This window comes from Leptonotus elevatus, chromosome 18 (genome assembly GCF_054856555.1).
Source record: "Leptonotus elevatus isolate MCC_2025b chromosome 18, RoL_Lele_1.0, whole genome shotgun sequence".
NCBI classification, from domain to species: Eukaryota; Metazoa; Chordata; class Actinopteri; order Syngnathiformes; family Syngnathidae; genus Leptonotus; species Leptonotus elevatus.
In genome coordinates, this window is record NC_141256.1 from 4,496,384 (window position 1) to 4,520,481 (window position 24,098).

General features: G+C 38.5%; 4 protein-coding genes across 4 annotated transcripts; all 4 read left to right on the forward strand.

Moving 5' to 3' along the window:
• The first annotated feature begins 4,554 nt into the window (after positions 1–4,554).
• Positions 4,555–5,532, forward strand: LOC147158323 (trace amine-associated receptor 1-like). The gene has a single exon (XM_086061302.1). It carries the CDS (start codon positions 4,555–4,557, stop codon positions 5,530–5,532), a length of 978 nt encoding a protein of 325 aa, XP_085917428.1.
• A 5,722-nt stretch (positions 5,533–11,254) lies between these two features.
• LOC147158324 (trace amine-associated receptor 1-like) lies at positions 11,255–12,229 on the forward strand. The gene has a single exon (XM_086061319.1). It carries the CDS (start codon positions 11,255–11,257, stop codon positions 12,227–12,229), a length of 975 nt encoding a protein of 324 aa, XP_085917445.1.
• Positions 12,230–17,704: 5,475 nt separating this feature from the next.
• LOC147158325 (trace amine-associated receptor 1-like) lies at positions 17,705–18,673 on the forward strand. Its single transcript, XM_086061315.1, has one exon. The coding sequence runs from the start codon at positions 17,705–17,707 to the stop codon at positions 18,671–18,673; it is 969 nt and encodes a 322-aa protein (XP_085917441.1).
• A 2,678-nt stretch (positions 18,674–21,351) lies between these two features.
• On the forward strand, positions 21,352–22,320 carry LOC147158326 (trace amine-associated receptor 1-like). The gene has a single exon (XM_086061311.1). The coding sequence runs from the start codon at positions 21,352–21,354 to the stop codon at positions 22,318–22,320; it is 969 nt and encodes a 322-aa protein (XP_085917437.1).
• Positions 22,321–24,098: the final 1,778 nt, after the last annotated feature.

The window sequence follows — 24,098 nt, forward strand, 5'->3', positions numbered from 1 at the left end:
ATGTGTTGCCCACAGACGGTAACGCGGGTCCACTTACTAACTTGCTTTCATGAATGTTGAACTCCGGCCGTTGACGTCACGCATCCCACAATGCATGTAGCACCACCATTCAGGCAGGATAGAAAATGTTTACTTTAAGTTAATGGCAAACACCACATTTTTACAATGATAGACAGCTGTTGTAACTTGTGGACCAGGTGCCACAACAAGAACGTGCAAAAGAAGGATCGAGCATTCTACAACCAAAAAAGGAACCAATGCATCATAGCAGCTATAAAATGGATGAAGAACAAGACGGAGGAATTGGGTCCTCCTGATCTGTGTAGCGAACCCTTCATATCAGGTGAGTCAATTACTGAATCAGTTAGTTGTACAGATGAAGCTTGTTTGTAGTTATGAAATAAAGGCGAAAGACGTAATTGGGCACTTTGTACACAACAGCTGAACCTGCAGATGCTAACCTGTACGAAGCTAGCCTACCACCACATGTAACGCGCGCGGGCTGATCGGCCGTGGGTGGCGCAGCGGGACAGCAAAAAAAACAAAAAACAAACGGGAGACCAACAAAAGGATTGGCAGTCCACGGATTCACTTTATTAAGAAAGAAAAACAAATCATATTTTAATGGAAAAAATATCTGCCTCAAATAAAAACCAAATGTCAAAATTTAAAGAAACATGGTCTACGTATATAGAATTTTTTAACCTAAACTTGGATTTTAATTCTGCCTGTTAGCGAGAGCCACAGCAGCGTTATAACTGGCATTGATGTTTCTGTATTAGGCAATTTGTAACTAATGGTTGTGTTTCCATAGTCAGGAACCCGGCTGCTGCCAGCGGGATCGAGCGGATTCACCTCCGATGGGCACCAGGGGTTGATATTCGGATTCACGGCATGCCAGTGGGTTAATTCTGTGGGTGCTGTCCCCCCTGGCGGGGAGTGGGCGGGTCTCCCCCTCTGTTGGCTGCTGGGTGGCGGCTGCGTCTTGGCCGTTCCCTGGGTCTCTTGGGGGGTGCTGCGTTGCGGGGCTTTCCCTGGTGTCGGGGGCGGCGCCGTTCCGGCGCGGTCCGTCGCTCTGGGCCCGGCGACGCGGTTCGGGGCCTGTGGGCCGCCGGGGTGCCCGGTGGTTCCCTCTCCCCTCCCCCTTCCTCCCCCTTGCTGCCTCTCCCTCCTCGCCTCTCCCCGCCCGTCCTCCGCCTCCCTGTCCCCTCTCCCTCGTCGCCCTTCCTCCTCCTCTCCCCCTCTCCTTGCGTCCCTGCCGCTGCCCCCTGCCCTTCTTGTCGTCCCCTTCCCTCCTCCCTTCCCCTTCCCCGGTACGCCTTCCTTCCCCTCCCCTGGGCCGGGGGCTCCATCCATGGCCCGGGTCTCGGTGCTATGGGGGCCGGCGGGGGTGGCTGGGGTTTGGTGTCGTGCCCGCCCCGCTCCGGTGGGCGTCCTGACACCTCGGGCGGGACCCAGTATCCGGGGGGCGAGCCCTATCGCCCCGCCGGACGGGTCCCATATGCCCGCCGGGGTCCTGGTGGGGTGGGTGGGGGCTTGGTGGGCCGGTGCGCCTCCTGCCCCCGCCCGGTTGGGGGGGGCCCCGCTGGTCACACCTCTTAACTCACTACACTAGGTTTGCACAATACACTTTTATAGACATATAGGGCACATAACACACTTTGGGGGGTGGGGTAGGGTGGAAACACCGTCTTCACCCTACAACTCCCCTCCAATTTTAATACACCACACAACTTGTGGGTGGGGGGGGGGGGCTTGGGGGCTTGTGGGGGTGCCATCGGTTGGGGGCCGCAGTATAGAGCAGTGCTGCGGTCCCCTGTCCGTGTCGCCACCCGCCCCCCCCCCCCCCCGCCCTATCTATTTTTTTTAATGCACCACATACACTCAGCAACATGCTTGGGTGGCGGGTGGATCGGAGCGTGGGAATATCATTTCCATCGGCTCCGGTTCACCTGCTCCTAATTTTAATGCACCACACACACACACTTGTATATACACTGGGTGGGGTCACATTCACGGTTTAGGGGTAGAGTTCGCCAGTCCGCGAGCTGGCGGACTCAGTAACAGGGGTTAATTTTCACAAAGAACGCTGGGGTGACGACCGGGGCCTTCCCCCGCTGGGCCTGGGGTTCGGGGGTGTCGGCCGCCCTCCGGTGCCCCCATCTCCCCCTTCTGCCCCCGGTGTTCCGTCCTTCCACACGGCGGGGGGTGGGGTGGGCGCGGCTGCCCTCTCCGCTCCGCTGTCCGGCCCCTCTTCGGCGCCGGTGCCTGGGTGCGGGTGGTCCCCGGGGGCTGGGGGTCGGGGGTTGGGGGGCTGCCGGTTGGTCGGGGTGGGGTCGGGGGGGGGGCGGCTTTGTTGGGGGGGGCGGTGGTGGGGGTTGCGGGGTGGGGGGGTGCTGGGGGTGGGGGGTGTCTGGGGGATTGGGGGCATGGGGGCGGCTGGGGCTGGGTTGGGGTGGGTGGCGGGGGGTGGATGGGGGGCGGGGGGTGGTGGGGGGGCGGGGGTTGGGGGCCGGTGGGGTGCCTGGTGTGCCTGCAGTGCCCCGTCCTGCTGCGTTGGGCCGGGGGCGCGGGCCGTGTTGGGGCGGGGGGCGCTCCTGCTCCTGGGTTTGCTCTCCGGCCGGTGGCCCTGGTGGGGCCCGGGGGTCGTCCTTTGGCGCTGCCGCGGCCTGGGGGGCCCTGAGGTGTTGCGCTTGCTCTGTTCCGGCGGGGGTCGACGGCTCCCCTCTTTGGTGGAGATTTTCATGCATGCCAGATCCACCACACCAGCATCTACCGAAACTCAGACACAATCTGTTTCCTCCTCAGGTTATTGAATCGGTGGAGGCTGGTGTCTCGGATCTCACGCGGCTTCGTCTGTCCTTCCTTCCTTTTCTCGGTCTCTCCGTTGGTCTCTTGAGGCCTCCCTGACTTTATGTTTTTTGGATTTGTTGGGGTCTGGATGTTTCTTGGGCTGGGGAGGAGTTCTGGTGGGGGGTGTCTGGTCGGTGCTGGATTTCACCTTCCTTGGTTTTCTTCGGTCCCCTCGGGTCTCCTGGTGTTCGATTTAGGTGAACGGTATAAGATTTTTTTTTCTAATAGGTTTTCTGGTGAGCTAACAAACACACGCACGCACGCACGCACACACACATACTCACCCACACACACAAAAAAAAAAAAAAAAAAAAAAAAAGTATGTATGTATGTATGTATATATGTATATATGTATGTATATATGTGTATATATATATATATATATATTTAAAAAAAAAAAAAAGAGCAATGATGATGACATTTCCGAATGAACAATACTGAGCTCTTAATAAAAAATATAAAAAAAAAAATAAATAAAAAAAAAAAGAGTACATGCTATCTGTGTTAGCTATTAACCTAAATGATACAAAACAAACTTAACTACAGTTTACCTTATACAAATTATAATAAATAAATAAATAAAAACTTTGATAATACTGTGTGTTTTTCTGATAACATGAGCGTTTGTTTGAGTGAGAGACTCAGGCTGGGGGGAAAAATAAACAAATATGAAAAATAGAAGTGTATAAGCTCTTTTTTCTTCTTCTTCGAGATGACTAAAGGTTTTAGTAACAGGTTGGTGTGTATGATGAGAGACACAAGTTTACAGCAAAACATGCTTGCATGTCTTAATGTACTGTACTTTAGTTCAATTTGGACACAAGGTTTGCAATTTTAAGGCTATTTTGTCCAGATTTAGACATGTTAGTTACAGTAATACAATAAAAAAAAAAAAAAAAAAAAAAAAAAAAAAAAAAACAAAGGGCTCGGCGCCACCACGCGTTACAATAGCCGTAGCTTCCACGGCATAAAAAAAAATACATTCACCGCCAAAAACGAAGAAGTGCTACACACATAAACAAAGAAGCGGTGCCACACTGCCGATTGTTACATACACACAAATGTGGGGGAAATATAATCTGTTTAGTTAGTTTTTTGCTGCTACAGTTTAATAGATATTACATAGTTGAATTTAATAACTGACCAACAAGAGTAGCATAAAACACACACAATCCTTGTGGAACATTTTGAAATAATTAGAATTTAATGTATTGTTTTTTCCCCCTATTGAGACTAATTTGTCATTCAGACTATAAAGGAATACAGTCCTAATCTAATGTAAATCTTGTGTTTCACTTTTTTAGTCCGACTCGATTAGCACAACTCCAATATAATAAAATAATAAAATACATATTCCACTCAATTATCAAAATGAAATTTGGAGTTCACGTTTGTGATACCTTTTTAAAATTAAAAATGTTCACAAAATGGTTGTGTATGAGAGAGTGACTGTTGTGTGGGTGTCTCATGAAAAATGTATTACTTGTTGCAGCCAATTGGTCAGCTGGAAATTTAATTAAACATAAAAGGGGTGTTAAAATACAAAGAAGCTACAACTGGTCGCTGTGTAGCTTCCAGAGTATCATGTGAGAATTGCATGACAAGATTGAATAACAATAGGCATTAATATTTTTTGCTGTTTTGGATTTCTCAACAACATTGACATTTTTGTTTCTCCCCCACCCCCCACCCCCTAGAACTATGACCATTGCCAACAGGACTGATATCAATGATATACATCCTTGTTATCAAATAGAAAATGCATCTTATGCGCTGACAAGTAGCCCTTCTTTATTATGTGTGTCATTGTATATGTTCCTTGCATTGTTGTCTGTTGTCACAATATGTGGAAACCTTTTTGTAATAATGACCATCCTTTATTTCAAACAGCTCCGAAGTCCTACCAACTATCTCATTGTCTCTCTGGCTGTGGCTGATCTTCTTGTGGGTCTTATAGTCTTTCCCCTCAGCATGGCCTTCTCCCTGAGCTCATGTATCTACCATGAGGACCTGTTTTGCAAAATAAGAAGCAGTTTTGACATATCGCTAAGCACGTGCTCTATTTTGAACCTCTGCTGCATTTCCATTGACAGATATTACGCAGTGTGTCAGCCTCTGACATACAAGGCTAAAATGAATCATTGTGTTGTTGCGATCATGATATTGATCAATTGGGGGGTTTCTGCTCTAATTGCAATTGGGGTCATGATTGCTGGATTACAGAGCGAAGATTGCAAAGAAAGGTGTTTAATTGATGTTCTCATGGAAAACACTATTGGGCCTATTTTATCTTTCTATTTACCAGTTGTCATCATGCTCTGTATCTACCTGAAGATTTTGATTGTCGCATTGCGACACGCACGCAGCATTCACAGCAAAACTAAGCCTGGACTGACTGTCAGTAAGATTGAGAGAAAAGCCACCAAAACTCTAGCAAGTGTACTTGGAATTTTTCTGATCTGTTGGACTCCTTTTTTTCTTTGTGTAACATTTCTGCCTTTAAGCAACGATTTAGTGCCAGTTCCAGTAATTGAAATTCTGAACTGGCTGACGTTATCCAACTCAATGCTCAATCCATTCATCTATGCCTTCTTTTACAGCTGGTTCAGGCGTGGCTTCAAGATGATCATATCGGGAAAAATATTCCTGGGTGATTATGCTAATTCTGCATTATTTTGATATTGTTTTGTTTGATTTTTGCACATTACTACATTTAACTGAAATTGTAGTGAGAGGACTTGAGTAGATTAATCACTGTCAATCACCTTTGTTAAGTTAATTACTCGTTTTTGGCTCTGTAAGGGTTGTTACATTTGTATTCAACTTCAACTCAACAATAGCAGGAATAGCATGCTGCTGTGTTGTTTGCATTAAATGTGAATTGTAATGCCCCCCCCCACCCTCAATGTTTCTACTGCTATGAAAGAATGTTGTTTATGAACAATTTCATTGCCTCATTTGTGAACCTGTTGTGACACTTTATACAGACTGAGTTTTGATGCATTTTAGTCAACTAGCAATAAAGTTGTACCAGTACCGTAAGTAGGTTTGACAATATTGTGATGATAATAATAATAAAGTTGCAGATATTGTCTTATGTGGTCTCATTGTTTTTCCCTTTATCACATGGCAGAGAGGAGTGTTTTGTAGAGGCGGATGCATCTGATACTCAATATATAGACCCTTTTGTAAAAAAAAATTATATATATATCCTCGAAAAATTTAATAATTTCTATAATTCCATTCAGAAAATTTAATGTTCACAGATTATATATTCAGGGCCCACAATTTAAGTTGTTTCAAGTATTTATTTATTTATTTCTACATAATTTGGACTTCCAGCTCATAAACCCCACGATGACAGGATTTAATTTTTTTTAATTGAATACTGTGAAGAAATCACCATGTATACTTTCGAGTGTTTTGCATGGGGGAAGAAAGAATGAATAGATGGTATTTTCAAAACGATATGTCAATCTTTAGCAGTTTGTTGGGAATCTCTTTGCCTTAATAACTGCCTCGATGTGCCGTGGCATTGCCTGCGGTTAAAAATAAATAAATAAATAAATACTTGAAATCACCTAAATTGTGGGCCCTGAATCTATATCTTTTTTAATAGAATTATGGAAATTATTCAACTTTCCCAGGATATAAAATTTTTGGGAAAAGGGTCTGTATATGAATTTATTATATTCTTATGAACAATAAAATATCCTTATCAATCTGTTTCGCAGCACCAGGTTTGAAGAACTTTAGTCTACAATATGTATAATATTCACTGAAATGTAATATCTCTTTGACGCAATGAATTAGAAGTGCAACCATTAATGTACTTTATTTATCCATTCAACTAGTCTGTTGATCATTTTGAGCCACTTGATCTTAAAATGGTCCAAATCCTTTTATTTCAGCCTCGTGACTGTAAATGTTTTCTGATTTCTCTAGTCCTCCTGAAAGTGGACTGGTTATCTTTGTGTTTAGTCAAACTAAGAACATTTATCATTTTCCCCAATTTTCCAAACATTAACTGAATCATAATAAATTATTTGGAAAAACTAATAGTTACTTATAGAATGAATAATGTGAAATTGATATTGAAACAGACTCAGAAGTGCATATTAAACAAGAAGCCCTTCACATTGACGAGTATCCAAGTTGCTCTCAAATTCTACAAGAGCCGCGTTTCCACCGCAGGACGTTCGGGGATTTTTACAGGAACCGTTCTCTCAGCTGGCCCGCTTGTGGCTGTGTCTCCACTGCGAAGTACGATCCATTTCGCGACGTCACGAGTTTCGATCGACACGTAAACGCCGTGCGACGGTTTCTCCCGTGACGTCACCCAAGCACCGTGCGACGAAAATCACAACTAGGAAAGCTTTTTTTCTGTACTTGGCATGGATGGATGGTTTGTAGTGTAGTTTGGAGTGAGAGGAGACGGTGTCTACATGAAGAACGTATGGAACGAAAATAGGCAAAGGATTATTCAGAGAATTGTTTTTGTGGAAGAGACTTAAGCCGAAAATGCCTCATCGTCGCGCATGAAGGTAAGATAATTTTTTATACAAAATAATTTTTAGCCAATCAGCATGAAAGCCCGGCGGAGTACCTACCCTCGAGTAGGACCTCCGCTTTTCCCCGTAAGTTCCTGTAAATGTGGCCCGGTTGGGAAGGCTCCTGCAGTGGAGACACGCACATACGGGGCTGGCCCCGTAAATTTACCCCGAAGTTCCTGCGGTGGAAACGCGGCTAAGGTTGGTAATACAAGTTGTCCAACATCAATTCCTCTCATGTGATATTGCTTATTTTTTTGTTTACTTGTTTTTGTTTCATCATTGAATAAAACCAAACAAGCAACAATGATCAACCAGACTACACACATGCTCATTCACTTCAACCGAGACCCTGGTTCACTCATCCATTCACATCTAAAAACAAATACCGGTATGTTGGACTTGTGAATGACAGTCGGACAGACGATAGATAAGATGGTAGCACCCATGTCTTCTTCGGCTCAGTTTGATCAAACTTGGACTAAACATGGCATCAAAACCAGTAGAAACTGTAACTACACCTCAGCAGAATTTCACTAAACCGATATATGACTGCTAGTTTGTTTAGAGGTTTCAAGTCTTTAAAAACTGAAGCACTGATGGCTACGACGGCCCAGAGGCAAAACCATTTCATATACAGTATCACTATATATGCAATTCTAATCACTCTTACGGGAGCATCAATTGTTCACCAAAATTAAATAGTCATGTTTCAGTCTGTATCTCCCATGAACTATACCATATAATAAATTTTCAAAGATGCCAAGAAACCGAGAATGGTTGTCCAAGTCCATACCATGTTTACTTCAATTGTGTTCAATATGACTTGAAAGACATCAAGTAAATAAATATATTTTCAATAATATGTTCTATAAGTGGCCACAGCTGTGTGGTAATAAAGTGTTGTCACAAGCCAACTCCATTTGATCTTATATTGGACATGGCATGACTGCCAAGTGCAGTTCATTCAACGTAGGCTACTAGCTGCGCGGCCGCTATTTCGAGGCTATCATGGAAGGAGGTTTGTACCGTTGGTGGGTGAAGCGAGGTATGTGGCAGTATGTTTTTCTATGTACAGTATATGTACAATTGTGATTGGAAATGTAACATGAACTTTGTTGTGATTTTGATATGAAGCTAATTTTTTATGTATTTTAGTTTTGCGGTGATCGATAAGTCGAAGAACTAAAGATTTGCACCAGTAAAACTCAACGCTGTTTTTCTTGACACGAAGGGCTGCAACATGTTCTATGTGAGCCCACTACTACATGGCATTTTGATTCTTATTGTTTTTGTGGAATATGAATTAAGAGTAAAAATCCACTCAGAGGGTGGCCATTTTGCCACTTGCTGTCGACTGAACATGACTTCAAAGTTGCTAAGGGCTCAGGAAACGGCCAATAACGGCTCACCTGTTTTCTGAGTTTGGTCACGTTATACAAACTGACTGCAGGTATAAATTGAGCAAAATTTGTTCATTATCATTTATTATAGTTGTTGTTTGCTGTTCTGCACTACATTATACTGAGAGATTATTCACTTAAATTTCGCTAAATGATATTTTTCCTCCAAAATATTTTTGTGGTGATATATTTGGCCCATTCCGACAGCTCAAGTATTACTGGGAGAAAGTTTGATAATAATCTAAATAAAACTGAGCCCTGTGTTTCATACCTAATAAAGATTGGATTTTCCATTGTGGGATACAATATTAAGATCATCTTTATTTTCACAGCAACATGTGTGCTATTACATAATAGCATCTCATAGTTCAGAAAAATGTTCACTTAAAATTAGGGATGGGCGAGTATTGATTGATACCAGCTCTTGTAACCACCACACGTCACAATAATCGTACGCTTCTACGGCGTCACAAACATTGACGACCAAAACGAAAAAGCGCTGCACATGCACACCAAAAGCAAAGAGGCGCCAACCTGTGGCGCGGTGCCACACTGCGGATTGTTACATAGTGAGTATCCGGTATGTGTACCAGATGTACTCGGCCTGCAAGATTGGATCAGGGTCCCACCTTGATCATTTGTCTCCATATAAAACACATGTCATACAAGTTACATTTGTATGATTGTTTCAAATGTATATGTTAATGTTTGTGAATAAAAACGGGGAGGATACTCAAAGCACTACGACATTTATGCTTACGCCCCGACATTTCCTGTCTGCTGTCCTTACCAGATATGATTGGACTGTAAGATTTAATACTGTACATATTTCTGCATAAAACATGTCAATTTTTTTTCTTTCCAAATAACTAAACGAATTCCCTAAGGCACGAAATGGTGCAGCTTTGATCCTGTAACGTGACGTCATCAGCAGGACCCGATGCAATCTTGCAGGCTGAACACATCTGGTACCCACACCAATCTTATTTTCAAGGTATCGGTTTATGCGACGGTGGCCCATACCAGCCCTCTTGTGGCCATTTTATGATCAGGAACTAGAAATTACAAATTTGAAAAATAAAAACTTGCCATTAATTTCATGCAATTTTAAGGAATAATGGTATATTGGGATATGTATGAGTCTGTCATTGTTTATTATTTTAAGTGACTGGTTGTTGATTTGGGTGTTGTTTTAACACTCACAGTGCAGAAAAAGCTCTATGGGTGGTGCTATTTCAGTGAGAGGAGGGATTGCCGCTTCGGTAGGTGGTGCTAACTTTAGTGTAGCATTGCTAGCTTGCTTCACACTTCGACAATTAAACAAACAAACTCACCAGATAAGCCGACCTCCACGCTTCTTCCTCCAATCTCCTTTTTGCTCTGGTCCTGGTACATGTAGCTCGCCATGTCATACAGCTCCGGGTGCCTGCAAACCTTGACAATCAAGCTATCCTCCATTGCCTATGCTACATGTTCTTCACACAACCGCTTCCTGTGTTTTGTCTGCTTTGTGACGTATTTGGTGACGTGGACTCCGATAGGCTGTCGCTGATGCGATGGCGCCAAAAGTTCAATTCAGCCAACGCTGACGAAATGGGCGAAGTAGCGAAATGCTCGTCGGTAACATCCCAAACGTGCTGCCCGGCACAGCATCGCGCATTGTGTTGATTTAATCAAACAGTGGACAAGTATATACAACAATATATAATACAATACAATATACAACTATGTGTATTTAGTGCATTTGCAGAAAAACACATGGAATGAAACATGCATAGGGATTCCATTATTTAATTGCACAACACTCATATTACAATAAAGGCTCCTTGAACAGATCATGTGGAATCACTTTTGTGAACAAAAACTGAAACTGAAAAACAATGTTAATAACTTAACACTAGCTCCCATGGTGCTCGTTTTCCTGCTAGGGAGCTAGCTAGCTAGCACCAGGGGCTAAAGCCAAACTGTGGCAGGGTTTTTACTTTCTGGACCTGGATTTGCCTCCTCTGTTCGATTCTCACTGTCACCATTTGGGTTGGAAAATAAAAACTTGTCAAGAAGTAACGCTAAAACTATAAGAGATGAATACCAACTAAAGGAATGAAAATAACACTTAGTGGTTAAAAGTAACAAAACTGTGAGAAATAACAAATGAAAGGAAATAATACTTTTAAGTGTTAATAAAGTGGAATCAAACTAGTAGAAAACTTTCTCGAAACTGTGCATGATGTCATAAAAAAAAAAAAGAAAAGCTTGCACTCTGATTGGACAAAGTATCTGCCTTACATATGATAAAAATGGAGGGGTGGAAACACATTGCCCACAGAGTGAGGACAACACGGATGCACTTGCTAACTTGGTAACCTTCTTTGTTTTCATTAATGTTGAACTCTGCTTTTCAGTTTACTTGATTATTTATGAAATGTTTATTCACAGAAATGCAGAAGAATGGAATCAGAGCTGTCCAACGTTATTAATTACATACACCCCTGCTATGTATTAGATAATACAACTTACATATTTACAAGTAATCCTTCAATTATATGTGTTGCATTATATGTTTTTCTTAGTTTATTATCTTTTTGTACAATATTCGGAAACCTCCTTGTAATAATTGCTATTATTTATTTCAAACAGCTCCACATCCCTACTAACTATCTCATTCTGTCTTTAGCTGTGGCGGATCTGCTTGTGGGAATTTTGGTTTTTCCTTTTAGCATGGCCTTCACTGTATTCTCCTGTTGGCATCACGAAGGCCTGTTATGTAAAATACGAGGCAGTTTTGATGTCACGCTGAGCACAGCTTCAATTTTGAACCTCTGTTGTATTTCCATTGACAGATATTACGCAGTGTGCCAGCCTCTGACCTACAGAAGTAAAATACATTCTCATGTGATTGGCATTATGATTTTGGTAAGCTGGGGTGTTTCTGCACTAATAGGAATTGGAATTACAGTAGCAGGATTTAATCAAGGGAAATGTGAAGAACAATGCCTAATCGACGCACTAATTTCGACCACTCTGGCATGCATATTTTCCTTTTATGTCCCAGTTATCATAATGCTTAGTATCTACTTTAAGATTTTCCTTGTGGCACAGAGACAAGTACGCAGCATCCAGATTACAAATCAGAGTACAACTGTCAATAAAATGGAGAGAAAAGCGACCAAAACTCTGGCAACTGTTATGGGAGTTTTTATTTTATGTTGGACACCATATTTCATTTGTATCATCTTTCAGCCTTTAACATTTGATAGAATGCCAATCGCTGTGATTGAAACACTAAATTGGCTTACACTTTCAAATTCGATGCTTAATCCATTCATTTATGCTTTCTTTTACAGCTGGTTCAGATCAGCTTTTAGACTCATCATTACTGGAAAAATATTTCAAAACGATTTAACTAACACAAAACTTTTTTGATTTTTTTTTTCTTTGCTTGTTTGGATATGATTGTAATTCTCTGTGAATGTTTAGAAGAGGTTAATTTATGCACTAATTTTCAACCACTCTGGCATGTATATTTTCCTTTTATATGCATTTGCTATTAGTCTTGTGCACAGCAAGTCAGGGTACGAAGTCACGATGAACTGTTAGTAAAAATGAAGACAAAAGCTACCAAAACTCTGCCCATCATTATGGAAGTATTTCATAGTTCAACCATATCACCTTTTAGCTGCCCTCAGATGAAGAAACCCTCTGCACCACCATTTTGGTTGATATCAAGTGGTAAAAGAGAGGAAGGAAAGATGGAGAGAGAAGATTGCAACAGGAGTAAGGAAGCAACGTGGACTGGCTGATGGGATACGTGTGTTATGTAACTGACCAACTGTAAATGTGATTTGTTATCAAATGTGGGCTCTGTGGTTCAACAGGATTAGAATGTCTAATAAATCTTCTAAAGAACCGAAACCTTGCATTTAAATTTTTTAAATATCTTTGTCATAACCATTTTTTTTTGTGTGTGTAATGCCATTGCTGTATATTTTAATTTTGATTCATTTTAATCATATTCCCTCAAGTGCAAATTGAACTCACACTTTGCTGTATGTTTTTTGTTGTACACTGCATGGAAAACCATAACACACATGCAGGCATGCAAGGAGCGATTTGGAGGGAAAGAATGCCAGCAAGCAGAATAGCATCCGTTTTGTATATTGTATATGGTTCTGTTTCATTTAACGTGACACCATCTTTCCACGTCTCACAACAAAACCTACATCACATGTAGCTACTATGCAGTGCACCATACTTTCCCCCCAACATTTATTTATTTATATGCTTATTATAACACCAATCTTTGTAAAAAATGCACCTTAAAGTTAACAATGCGCCATTTGTTTTATTTATTTACTCTTTAAGTGTGTTCTTTCTTATTACTGCTCAGGTTTTTCTCTCATTTCCAGTAGTGGCCTCTAGTATCAATATAAATTGTATTTGTATAGCATATTTCATATGGCAAGCATAGCTCAATGTGCTTTAAGATAAAAAGCAAGATGGCAATACATAAAAAATGCATATTAAAACAAAGAAACAAACACATAGCAAATATCCAATAATCCAAGTAAAACATTTCAGCCGTTTCCCTCGTGTCTATTTGCTATTATATTGCTACTATCTGCCCCGCCATTAGTTTTACATGTGCATCACCTATTGAGTTTCCTGGTTACAGCGCAATCTTTCTTGTAGCCATGCCATCATCGCCATCTCAGCAATGGGGTGCTGCCATCCTCAGCAATGCAGCCTCGCCTAGGTTATTGTTACTTACTAATTTCCCCAGTTCTTGCCTTAGGCCTAATTTTAGTTTAGAAATAATTAAAAGATACACCCTGTACTGTATTATTGTTAAGACACATTACAAGCGGTATATATACTCGGTTATCAAGATGAGATAATAAAGCGTTCATATTCTCACGTATGAACAAATTAGTCATGCATATATTTTAGTAATGTGTGAGGAAACCGCGAGTACAAGCAGAACATATAAACTCCACACTACACTAGATGGCTTGAGCTATGAATTTAACCCAGAATCTATCGACTGGGGCAGTTGTGCTAATAACTCAGCAGCAATATCACCTTGCTGTCAGAAACAACTTGACTAATCTCTATAAATTCTCTTAAACATGTTTTTTCCTGACCTGCAGCACATTCTAAATATAACATTTAACACGCCCCTTTTGCTTGACTGCATTGCACTTCCTACTTCTGACTTTGCATTGTTGGGTCTTGGCGTCACTGTGGAAAATAGCAATCAAGTGAGAAGCTTAAGAAGTGGCAGGGCCTTTAAAAGGAAGTATGACAAACGTCGCTGCAATAATAAAACACTCCAATGTTCTAAGACCCATGAAAACAAAAAGAAGGCGCTCCAATGCAGTGGTTCTCAAAGTTTTTACATTTTACTTTTGAAGCTGCTCATTGTAGAAATTTGCTCAAAATATCTTTATAATAGCCTTTTTATTTGGCCATTTATGACTCAAACATCTTCTTGGCTGTTCACAATAGGTACCTCTGTAAGCCTCTGGCCAATAGTTTTCAGACTAGATTTGGGTTCAAATTTCCTGCCCTCTGTCTGTAGTTGCTGCTTGGGCCCTAATTATACTTGATTGGTGTCACAATATATCTAATGCTATAGGAAGGTTGGACTTGCAGTAATCACATGATGTAGCAAGCAAAATAATGTATGCAGATCAAGGTTATTTTAGTAAACGAAAACTAATGAAAAAAACAAAACTAAAATTCAAAAAACTATTTCGTTAACAAAATAAAATTAAAAGGAAAATGCTAAAACTACATTTTATGTTTTCAAAACTAATAATAGTTAAATCGAAAAAGTCCTTCATTTTAGTCTTTGTTAATTAATTTAATGCATGAGCCTTTTGGGGATGATTTAAAAAGTGATTTTACGTATATTTATTTAACCGGAATAAGAACGTGTATCACACAGAAGTGACATCATCTAGCCAATAGAAAAGCACCTTCAGATGAAGTCGCTAGATAAGAAATTAGTTACTTTTTTCATTTTACAATGGTGTTTATTAAATATTACGCACAAGTAATACACATTAAAAATAAATAAAAAATTAATGAAAGCTGATACTGAAACTAACTAAAACTAAACTAAAACTATGCATTTTATTTAAATAACAAAAATTAATTAAAAAAAACAACAGAACCACCCTGAAAACGAATTAAAACTAACTAAATTAAATAAATAAAAACTCAAAATGAATTTAAAAAAATAACTAAAATGAAAATTCCAAAACTATAACAACCCTGATGCAGATGAAGGTAAAATAATCTTGGCTGGATGTTTTTTATTTTATTTTTTATTTTTTTAATGTGTTTCAGTAAGTGGAATCATCTTATGGAACCATTTTAATAAAGAAAAATTACATTTAAAAGAATGACTAAATCCATCTTGTTAAAGAAATATGAACGAGATTAAGTTTGAACATTATGCAATTGTCATTTTTGTTGCTACAGCAATAAAATTGTAAATCAAGTACAGATGTGACTGTGAGACAAGCTGTTGGTGTTGTTTATGTTGTTGTTTTTTAATTACTTTACCTTGTGATTGAACTAAGACTTGTCTTCTTTCTGCTCCTTTTCATTCAACACTGAAGAATGTTGATTTATATTGTATTTTCTTTCTTTTACAAATGAAATATAATAAATAAATAAATAATGTACTAAAAGTGGACATTGGCAGGCGGTAAACTGCAAGATTTTCCCTTGCGCATGATGTAGCCAGCCGCACGTGATTGCAATTGGAGACCGCCTTGCCCCCATGACAGTCTGAAAATGAATACCTCTCCCCCAACCCCCACCACTCATAATTGTGCCACGCAGTCAGGGGGGTTCTATTAAAAATATATTGAGGATGATAACGATAATAATCCATTCACTGAATTGTTTTTCAAAATAATTCAGAGGGATTGTCCCACTCTGTTATGAATGAAAGCCACCATTAACTAATTTACTCCCAGCCATTTTAACTGAAGCAACCCCCTTCGCTCCCGGCTGTTTTACTGAATTTTGACTGATTTTGCAAGGCCCACAGAATATTGTGTTCTATTGCTATAAAAACATTGAGCCTACCAAAAGAAAGATTAGTATTCTGCCCTCGCTACACATTTTCAGCTTGATCTTCCTTCCTCAGTTTTATTCCTTTGCACTCATTTGTCCATGTATCTTGTACATTTAGTTTGTTTGGTTTGTTTGTATAAATAAACAGAAAGTGAACATTCCAAAAGTATAATGCCTTATGCCTTTCACATAATAAACAGCAAATTAACAGTGTCTTTCTTATTAAGACATTTATAATCTATTATAAATGTTCTTTGTCAATAGAAAATAAAGAAAAACATTCAAACATTTCCACTACATGTTACATATGGCCTAAATAGATGCCTGCTCAGAAATGTAACAATGAGGCCTTCTATTGGCCTAACTAAGGACTACCTCAGAAACGCCCATTTAGAGCGAGGGCAATTCAACTCGTACAACGGCCACAGGCGACAAACAAACAGACGAAAAACTGCCTCATCAAATAAATCAAGAGTCACAAACTTAAACATCAATTATATTACTTACAGCCAAAGTCTGACCAAGTTTTTTCGTGACGAAGCACATACACTTGTAGATTAATGCTTTGGCCACTGCTAGCTGGCATCTCTACAAAACCCCGCCACGACTACTCAGCATAATACCGGATATCTGCAAACATAACGTCCGTCACAAAAAAGGGTCTGACCATAAACAGTGGCCCAAACTGCGCAAGGCAGAACAATTAGGCTCTTCTTTCATCAGGAAAAGAAATATATTTGTATTTGTTTCCATTTTGCAGCAATTAGCATATAGAATATAGCTAAGTTTAATTATTATTCACAAACCACTGGCAAAAAGAGCTTGTTGCAACATCTTATACTCTGCTGCCACCTGCTGGCCGTAACTACTATTGCTTTAAGCGACCTCTTCAGGGCAGAAGTTGCATCAAAGCCTTCTGTATGCTCTAGTATAAAAAAAATGATTTTTTTAAAACATATAAATAAATTTTTGGGACCATGGCAATATTTAAAAAAATAAAAAAAACATTTTTATACGTTTTTGGGAGCAAATGAGTTAATGTCTGCAGAGCACAGATCTGTCAACCTGTGCCTAGATCCAACAAAATTCCGTTGCACCACCTGCGCTATTAGTTAGACCTGGTTTTACCAAGTTTTTTTTTGGGGGGGGGGGGGGGGGGCAAACTGGCGACCAAAGTTCATTTCGTTCAAACCATGATGCTATTGACTCTTGGTTCAAGTAAAAACACACATACCGTTTAAAGACTTGCACCAAAGGAGCCATAGCCTATTTTATAATGATTTTTGTATTGAAACTTTATTTAACCAGGAATTGTCTCATTGAAATTCAGAAGAACAAACAGAGCAACACTTACAGCATGCAAATCACATCAATCAATCCTGTGACATGAAGTTACTAAATTGTTTATTCCGATCCTACAAAATTGAAATGCAACTATTAATTCCAATTTTTGCATAGCAACAAAAAAATAGAAGGAGGTGGCAGTCTGCCATTATGCATCATCTGAATTTGAATCACAGTCTGTTTTGATTATGTTAATGAGATGCACGTTTATAAAAGCAAGATGACACTGACTATGGGAGGGTGTGACTAATTCAAGAACGATTAGACTGTATACACAAATTTAACAGGTAAGATTATAGAAACAAGAGTAAAAGTGGTTAAGGAAAGGATATTAATTTACTTAAAGGTAATTATTTGTTAAATGTTATGTTATGTTATATAGAGTTGTGTTTTGGTTAAATCCCATTTGAATAGAATTATCTGAAATGCTAATAATGTGGATCAGTTTTGCAGAAATCTTGAAGCATGGTATCGGAATCGACCGGCAATGGGACTGATGCCTTACATCCTTGTTATGAGTCTTACAATTCATCTTTGATATTCACAAGTGACCCTTCCATAATATGTATCTTCATATATTGTGTCCTTGCTTTTTTGTCCGTTGTTACAATATGTGGAAATCTTCTTGTGATCATCTCAGTTGTGTACTTCAAACAGCTTCACACGCCGCCTAACTATTTTATTCTGTCGCTATCATTTGCTGACCTGCTCGTTGGTGTTTTAGTTTTTCCTTTCAGTATGGTCTTTACTGTGACCTCATGTCTTCTTCACGAGAATTTGATCTGTAAAATCAGAGACATCTTTGATGTGTCACTGTGCACATCGTCCATTCTAAATTTATGTTGCATTTCCATTGACAGATATTATGCTGTGTGTCAGCCTCTAACATATAGATCAAAAATAACTGATCAAGTAGCTCTGACTATGATTCTCATCAGCTGGTTTATTGCCGTTATGATTGCACTTGGCATTATAATAGGAGGATTCAGCCAAGGTACATGTGAGGACATGTGCTCTGTTGCTGTTATTTTGTCACACATTATGGGACCCATTTTTGGTTTTTACCAACCCGCAATTATTATGAGCTGCATCTACTTGAAGATTTTCTTTGTAGCTCAGAGGCAGGTGAGCAGCATCCAGAACTCAAACTCTGTGAGTAAGGTGGAGAGGAAAGCTACCAAAACTTTGGCTATTGTTATGGGAGTGTTTTTATTGTTCATGACACCTTACTTTTTTTGTGTTGTCTTTCAGCCACTCTTCACTCATCCCCCAACAATTCCCGTGATTGAAACATTGAACTGGCTCACATTATCAAATTCAATGCTGAATCCGTTTATTTATGCTTTCTTTTACAACTGGTTCCGGTCTGCTTTTAAAATGATTATAACTGGGAAAATATTTCAAGGTGATTTTGGTGATTCCAATTTGTTTTGATGTTGGTCATGCTTATATTGGAGTATGAGAATGCAACATCATGATGTTAAATTACTGAATTACAGCATAATGTCCACATGTTCACAATCTGTGGTCATTTCTGACCTTATTTTGGGGACTTTTGTTTTACAGTTCAATATTCTCTGTTAACTCATGTAAATATTTGTGAAATTTAATTTGAAAAATGCACCATCTTTAATATTTAACTAGTAATTAATATTACAAACAGCACATTTAAAGCATATCACATACCATTATTTATATTCTTAAAATCAATGGATTACTTTTCTGTTTATAGGATGTCATGCCAATAATGTACTGTATTCAAATTTTTTGTTATGAAAAACAACTTGTATGCGTATTGTGTAGCATCTGAATTTCGGGGGGATGGATGATTTGTGGTCATTTGACGTGTTATTGTAATCTTGTTTTGGCTATTATATGACAATTCCTTCAATAGTTCTATGCTGAGCATACTGAAAGTCATACTCTGAAAATGGCAATTGAAGTAAAAATGAATGAATAAATGACCCAAATGTTAAAGTTGCCTCCCAATTTATTAATCTGGCTTTTTATTAAATCATTACACAGATGTAATGTTTTTTTTTTTTAATCTTGTAAAATTTCGTTACTAAGTCTTACATTTACCCACTTATTACCAATCACTGAAAAGAAGAGTTAAATAACATAATACAATTTTTATCCTTATTAATTTTACAACCTAAGAAATTATTGAAACATAATGTACTGTATGAGATTGTCTATCATCATATTATGGTAAATTCCATGGCATGGTAATATGTAAAGTCAGAATTGAGGCAACTTGAATATTCTTGTTTGTTGAACATGTGTACCTTTAATCTAAAAAGCTCTTTAGGGAGACTCGACACTCAGGATTTTGAACCTTTTTGCTCAGTTTGCCTCGATCCAACCTTTGTGGATTATTTAAAAATACTGCAAACAAGATCATTCAAATGCTATGTTTTAAAAACATATTTTTCATGGTATGCAAAACGAATGAAAAATAGAGAGCATTTTACAAGTTGCAGATTTTCTTTTGTTTGTTTGTGTTCACGTGAGTGTTTGCGCGTGTATGTGTGCGCGTGTGTGCGTGCGTGCGTGCGCGAGTGGGTGTGTTTGAAATAAATAAATCTTTTTTGTTCCTGCTTCATACCTTTACCTTCTAAACTTGCCTTAAAATAGCCATTGAATTATAAGAAATTACATTACTTCATGGTTACCATAGCATTTTAAGTATTTTGTGTAATCTTTAACAAGTATAGCACCTATGTAGTTTGTATTAAGACATTTAAAAACAATTTCATGTAATATAGGCCAAGCAATGTAATGAATGAGTAAAGAATTAAAAATAAAAATAAAAAAGGGGGGGGGGGTGTTAGCACTAATATTAGGTCTGTGTTGTTATCTATACTTATGATAAATAAATAAATAAATAAATACATCCGGATTAGTGGTTATTTGAAATGGCTCACCAAACTCAGATGAATAGATAATGAGCATTTGTGTTTTTCTTGATTTGTCAAACTTTGAATTAACATCATGAATTTGTATATTAAAATAAATATAATTAATTGCTTGTAAGGTTTACCGTGGTGTCATTTTGTCCTTATTGGAATAAACAAAACGTCTGCATTTTACTTGAATAAAAAAAAAAATCTGACATTGTTTATTTCAGAATACGTATTTACGTTTTATAAACGCCATGATCAATTTATAAAAGCAGTCTTTTTATCCTGACTCGCTGTATCGTCAGTGGAAATACTAACTCCTTAGTAGCCTACTGTATATTAGATGTTGCTGCCCCCTACTGTTTTTTCAAAGACTGTGCAGCCCACCACCAACATTGGCATCAAAATTAAGACGCAGGTCACGGTCAGATTTTAGAAAGCGCTTGATAATTTGATAACTCAGATCTGTCTGCCTGTGCCTCGATCGAATCCAACATAATTCCGATGCACCACCTGCGCTATTAGTTAGACCTGGTTTTACCGAGTTTTTTGGGGGGGACCAAACTGGCGACCAAAGTTCATTTTGTTTAATCCATGATGCTATTGACTCTTGGTTCAAGTAAAAACACACATACCGTTTAAAGACTTGCACCAAAGGAGCCACAACCTATTTTATAATGATTTTTGTATTGAAACTTTATTTAACCAGGAATAGTCTCATTGAAATTCAGAAGAACAAACAGAGCAACACTTACAGCATGCAAATCACATCAATCAATCCTGTGACATGAAGTTACTAAATTGTTTATTCCGATCCTACAAAATTGAAATGCAACTATTAATTCCAATTTTTGCAGAGCAACAAAAAATAGAAGTAGGTGGCAGTCTGCCATTATGCATCATCTGAATTTGAATCACAGTCTGTTTTGATTATGTTAATGAGATGCACGTTTATAAAAGCAAGATGGCACTGACTATGGGAGGGTGCCACTAATTCAAGAACGATTAGACTGTATACACAAATTTAACAGGTAAGATTATAGAAACAAGTGTAAAAGTGGTTAAGGAATGGATATTCATTTACTTAAAGGTAATTCTTTGTTAAATGTTATGTTATGTTATATAGTGTTGTGTTTTGGTTAAATCCCATTTGAATAGAATTATCTGAAATGCTAATACTGTTGATCAGTTTTGCAGAAATCTTGAAGCATGGAATCGGAATCGACCGGCAATGGGACTGATGCCTTACATCCTTGTTATGAGTCTTACAATTCATCTTTGATATTCACAAGTGACCCTTCCATAATATGTATCTTCATATATTGTGTCCTTGTTTTTTTGTCCGTTGTTACAATATGTGGAAATCTTCTTGTGATCATCTCAGTTGTGTACTTCAAACAGCTTCACACGCCGCCTAACTATTTTATTCTGTCGCTATCTTTTGCTGACCTGCTCGTTGGTGCTTTAGTTTTTCCTTTCAGTATGGTCTTTACTGTGACCTCATGTCTTCTTCACGAGAATTTGATCTGTAAAATCAGAGACATCTTTGATGTGTCACTGAGCACATCATCCATTCTGAATTTATGTTGCATTTCCATTGACAGATATTATGCTGTGTGTCAGCCTCTAACATATAGATCAAAAATAACTGATCAAGTAGCTCTGACTATGATTCTCATGTGCTGGTTTATTGCCGTTATGATTGCACTTGGTATTATAATAGGAGGATTCAGCCAAGGTACATGTGAGGACATGTGCTCTGTTGCTGTTACTTTGTCACACATTATGGGACCCATTTTTAGTTTTTACCAACCCGCAATTATTATGAGCTGCATCTACTTGAAGATTTTCTTTGTAGCTCAGAGGCAGGTGAGCAGCATCCAGAACTCAAACTCTGTGAGTAAGGTGGAGAGGAAAGCCACCAAAACTTTGGCTATTGTTATGGGAGTGTTTTTATTGTTCATGACACCTTACTTTTTTTGTGTTGTCTTTCAGCCACTCTTCACTCATCCCCCAACAATTCCCGTGATTGAAACATTGAACTGGCTCACATTATCAAATTCAATGCTGAATCCGTTTATTTATGCTTTCTTTTACAACTGGTTCCGGTCTGCTTTTAAAATGATTATAACTGGGAAAATATTTCAAGGTGATTTTGGTGATTCCAATTTGTTTTGATGTTGGTCATGCTTATATTGGAGAATGAGAATGCAACATCATGATGTTAAATTACTGAATTACAGCATAATGTCCACATGTTCACAATCTGTGGCCATTTCTGACCTCATTTTGGGGACTTTTGTTTTACAGTTCAATATTCTCTGTTAACTCATGTAAATATTTGTGAAATTGAATTTGAAAAATGCACCATCTTTAATATTTAACTAGTAATTAATATTACAAACAGCACATTTAAAGCATACCACATACCATTATTTATATTCTTAAAATCAATGGACTACTTTTCTGTTTATAGGATGTCATGCCAATAATGTACTGTATTCAAAGTTTTTGTTATGAAAAACAACTTGTATGCGTATTGTGTAGCATCTGAATTTCGGGGGGATGGATGATTAGTGGTCATTTGACGTGTTATTGTAATCTTTTTTTGGTATTATATGACAATTCCTTCAATAGTTCTATGCTGAGCATACTGAAAGTCATACTCTGAAAATGTTAATTGAAGTAAAAATAAATGAATAAATGACCTAAATGTTAAAGTTGCCTCCCAATTTATTAATCTGGTAATATGTAAAGTCAGAATTGAGGCAACTTGAATATTCTTGTTTGTTGAACATGTTTACCTTTAATCTAAAAAGCTTTTTAGGGAGACTCGACAGTCAGGATTTTCAACCTTTTTGCTCAGTTTGCCTCGATCCAACCTTTGTGGATTATTTAAAAATACTGTAAACAAGATCATTCAAATGTTATGTTTTAAAAACATATTTTTCATGGTATGCAAAGCGAATGAAAAATAGAGAGCATTTTACAAGTTGCTGATTTTCTTTTGTTTGTTTGTGTTCACGTGTTTGTGTGTGTGTGTGTGTGTGTGTGTGCGTGTGCGTGTGCATGTGTGCGTGCGTGCGTGCGCGAGTGGGTGTGTTTGAAATAAATAAATCTTTTTTGTTCCTGCTTCATACCTTTACCTTCTAAACTTGCCTTAAAATAGCCATTGAATTATAAGAAATTACATTACTTCATGGTTACCATAGCATTTTAAGTATTTTGTGTAATCCTTAACAAGTATAGCACCTATGTAGTTTGTATTAAGACATTTAAAAACAATTTCATGTAAGATAGGCCAAGCAATGTAATGAATGAATAAAGAAGTAAAAAAAAAAAAGGGGGGGGGGTGTTGTTAGCACTAATATTAGGTCTGTGTTGTTACCTATACTTATGATAAATAAATAAATACATCCGGATCAGTGGTTATTTGAAATGGCTTACCAAACTCAGATGAATAGATAATGAGCATTTGTGTTTTTCTTGATTTGTCAAACTTTGAATTAACATCAAGAATTTGTATATTAAAATAAATATAATTAATTGTCATTTTGTCCTTATTGGAATAAACAAAACGTCTGCATTTTACTTGAATAAAAAAAAAAAAATCTGACATTGTTTATTTCAGAATACGTATTTACGTTTTATAAACGCCATGATTAATTTATAAAAGCAGTCTTTTTTCCTGACTCGCTGTATCGTCAGTGGAAATATTAACTCCTTAGTAGCCTACTGTATATTAGATGTTGCTGCCCCCTACTGTTTTTTCAAAGACTGTGCAGCCCACCGCCAACATTGCCATCAAAATTAAGACGCAGGTCACGATCAGATTTTAGAGAGCGCTTGATAATTTGATAACTCACTTATTTTCTATAATTTCTATAATTTCTTTCTTCATAGCAACGTTCACATGCAGCAGTTGTGTGCTCATGAAACATGGGTTGAGATTAATG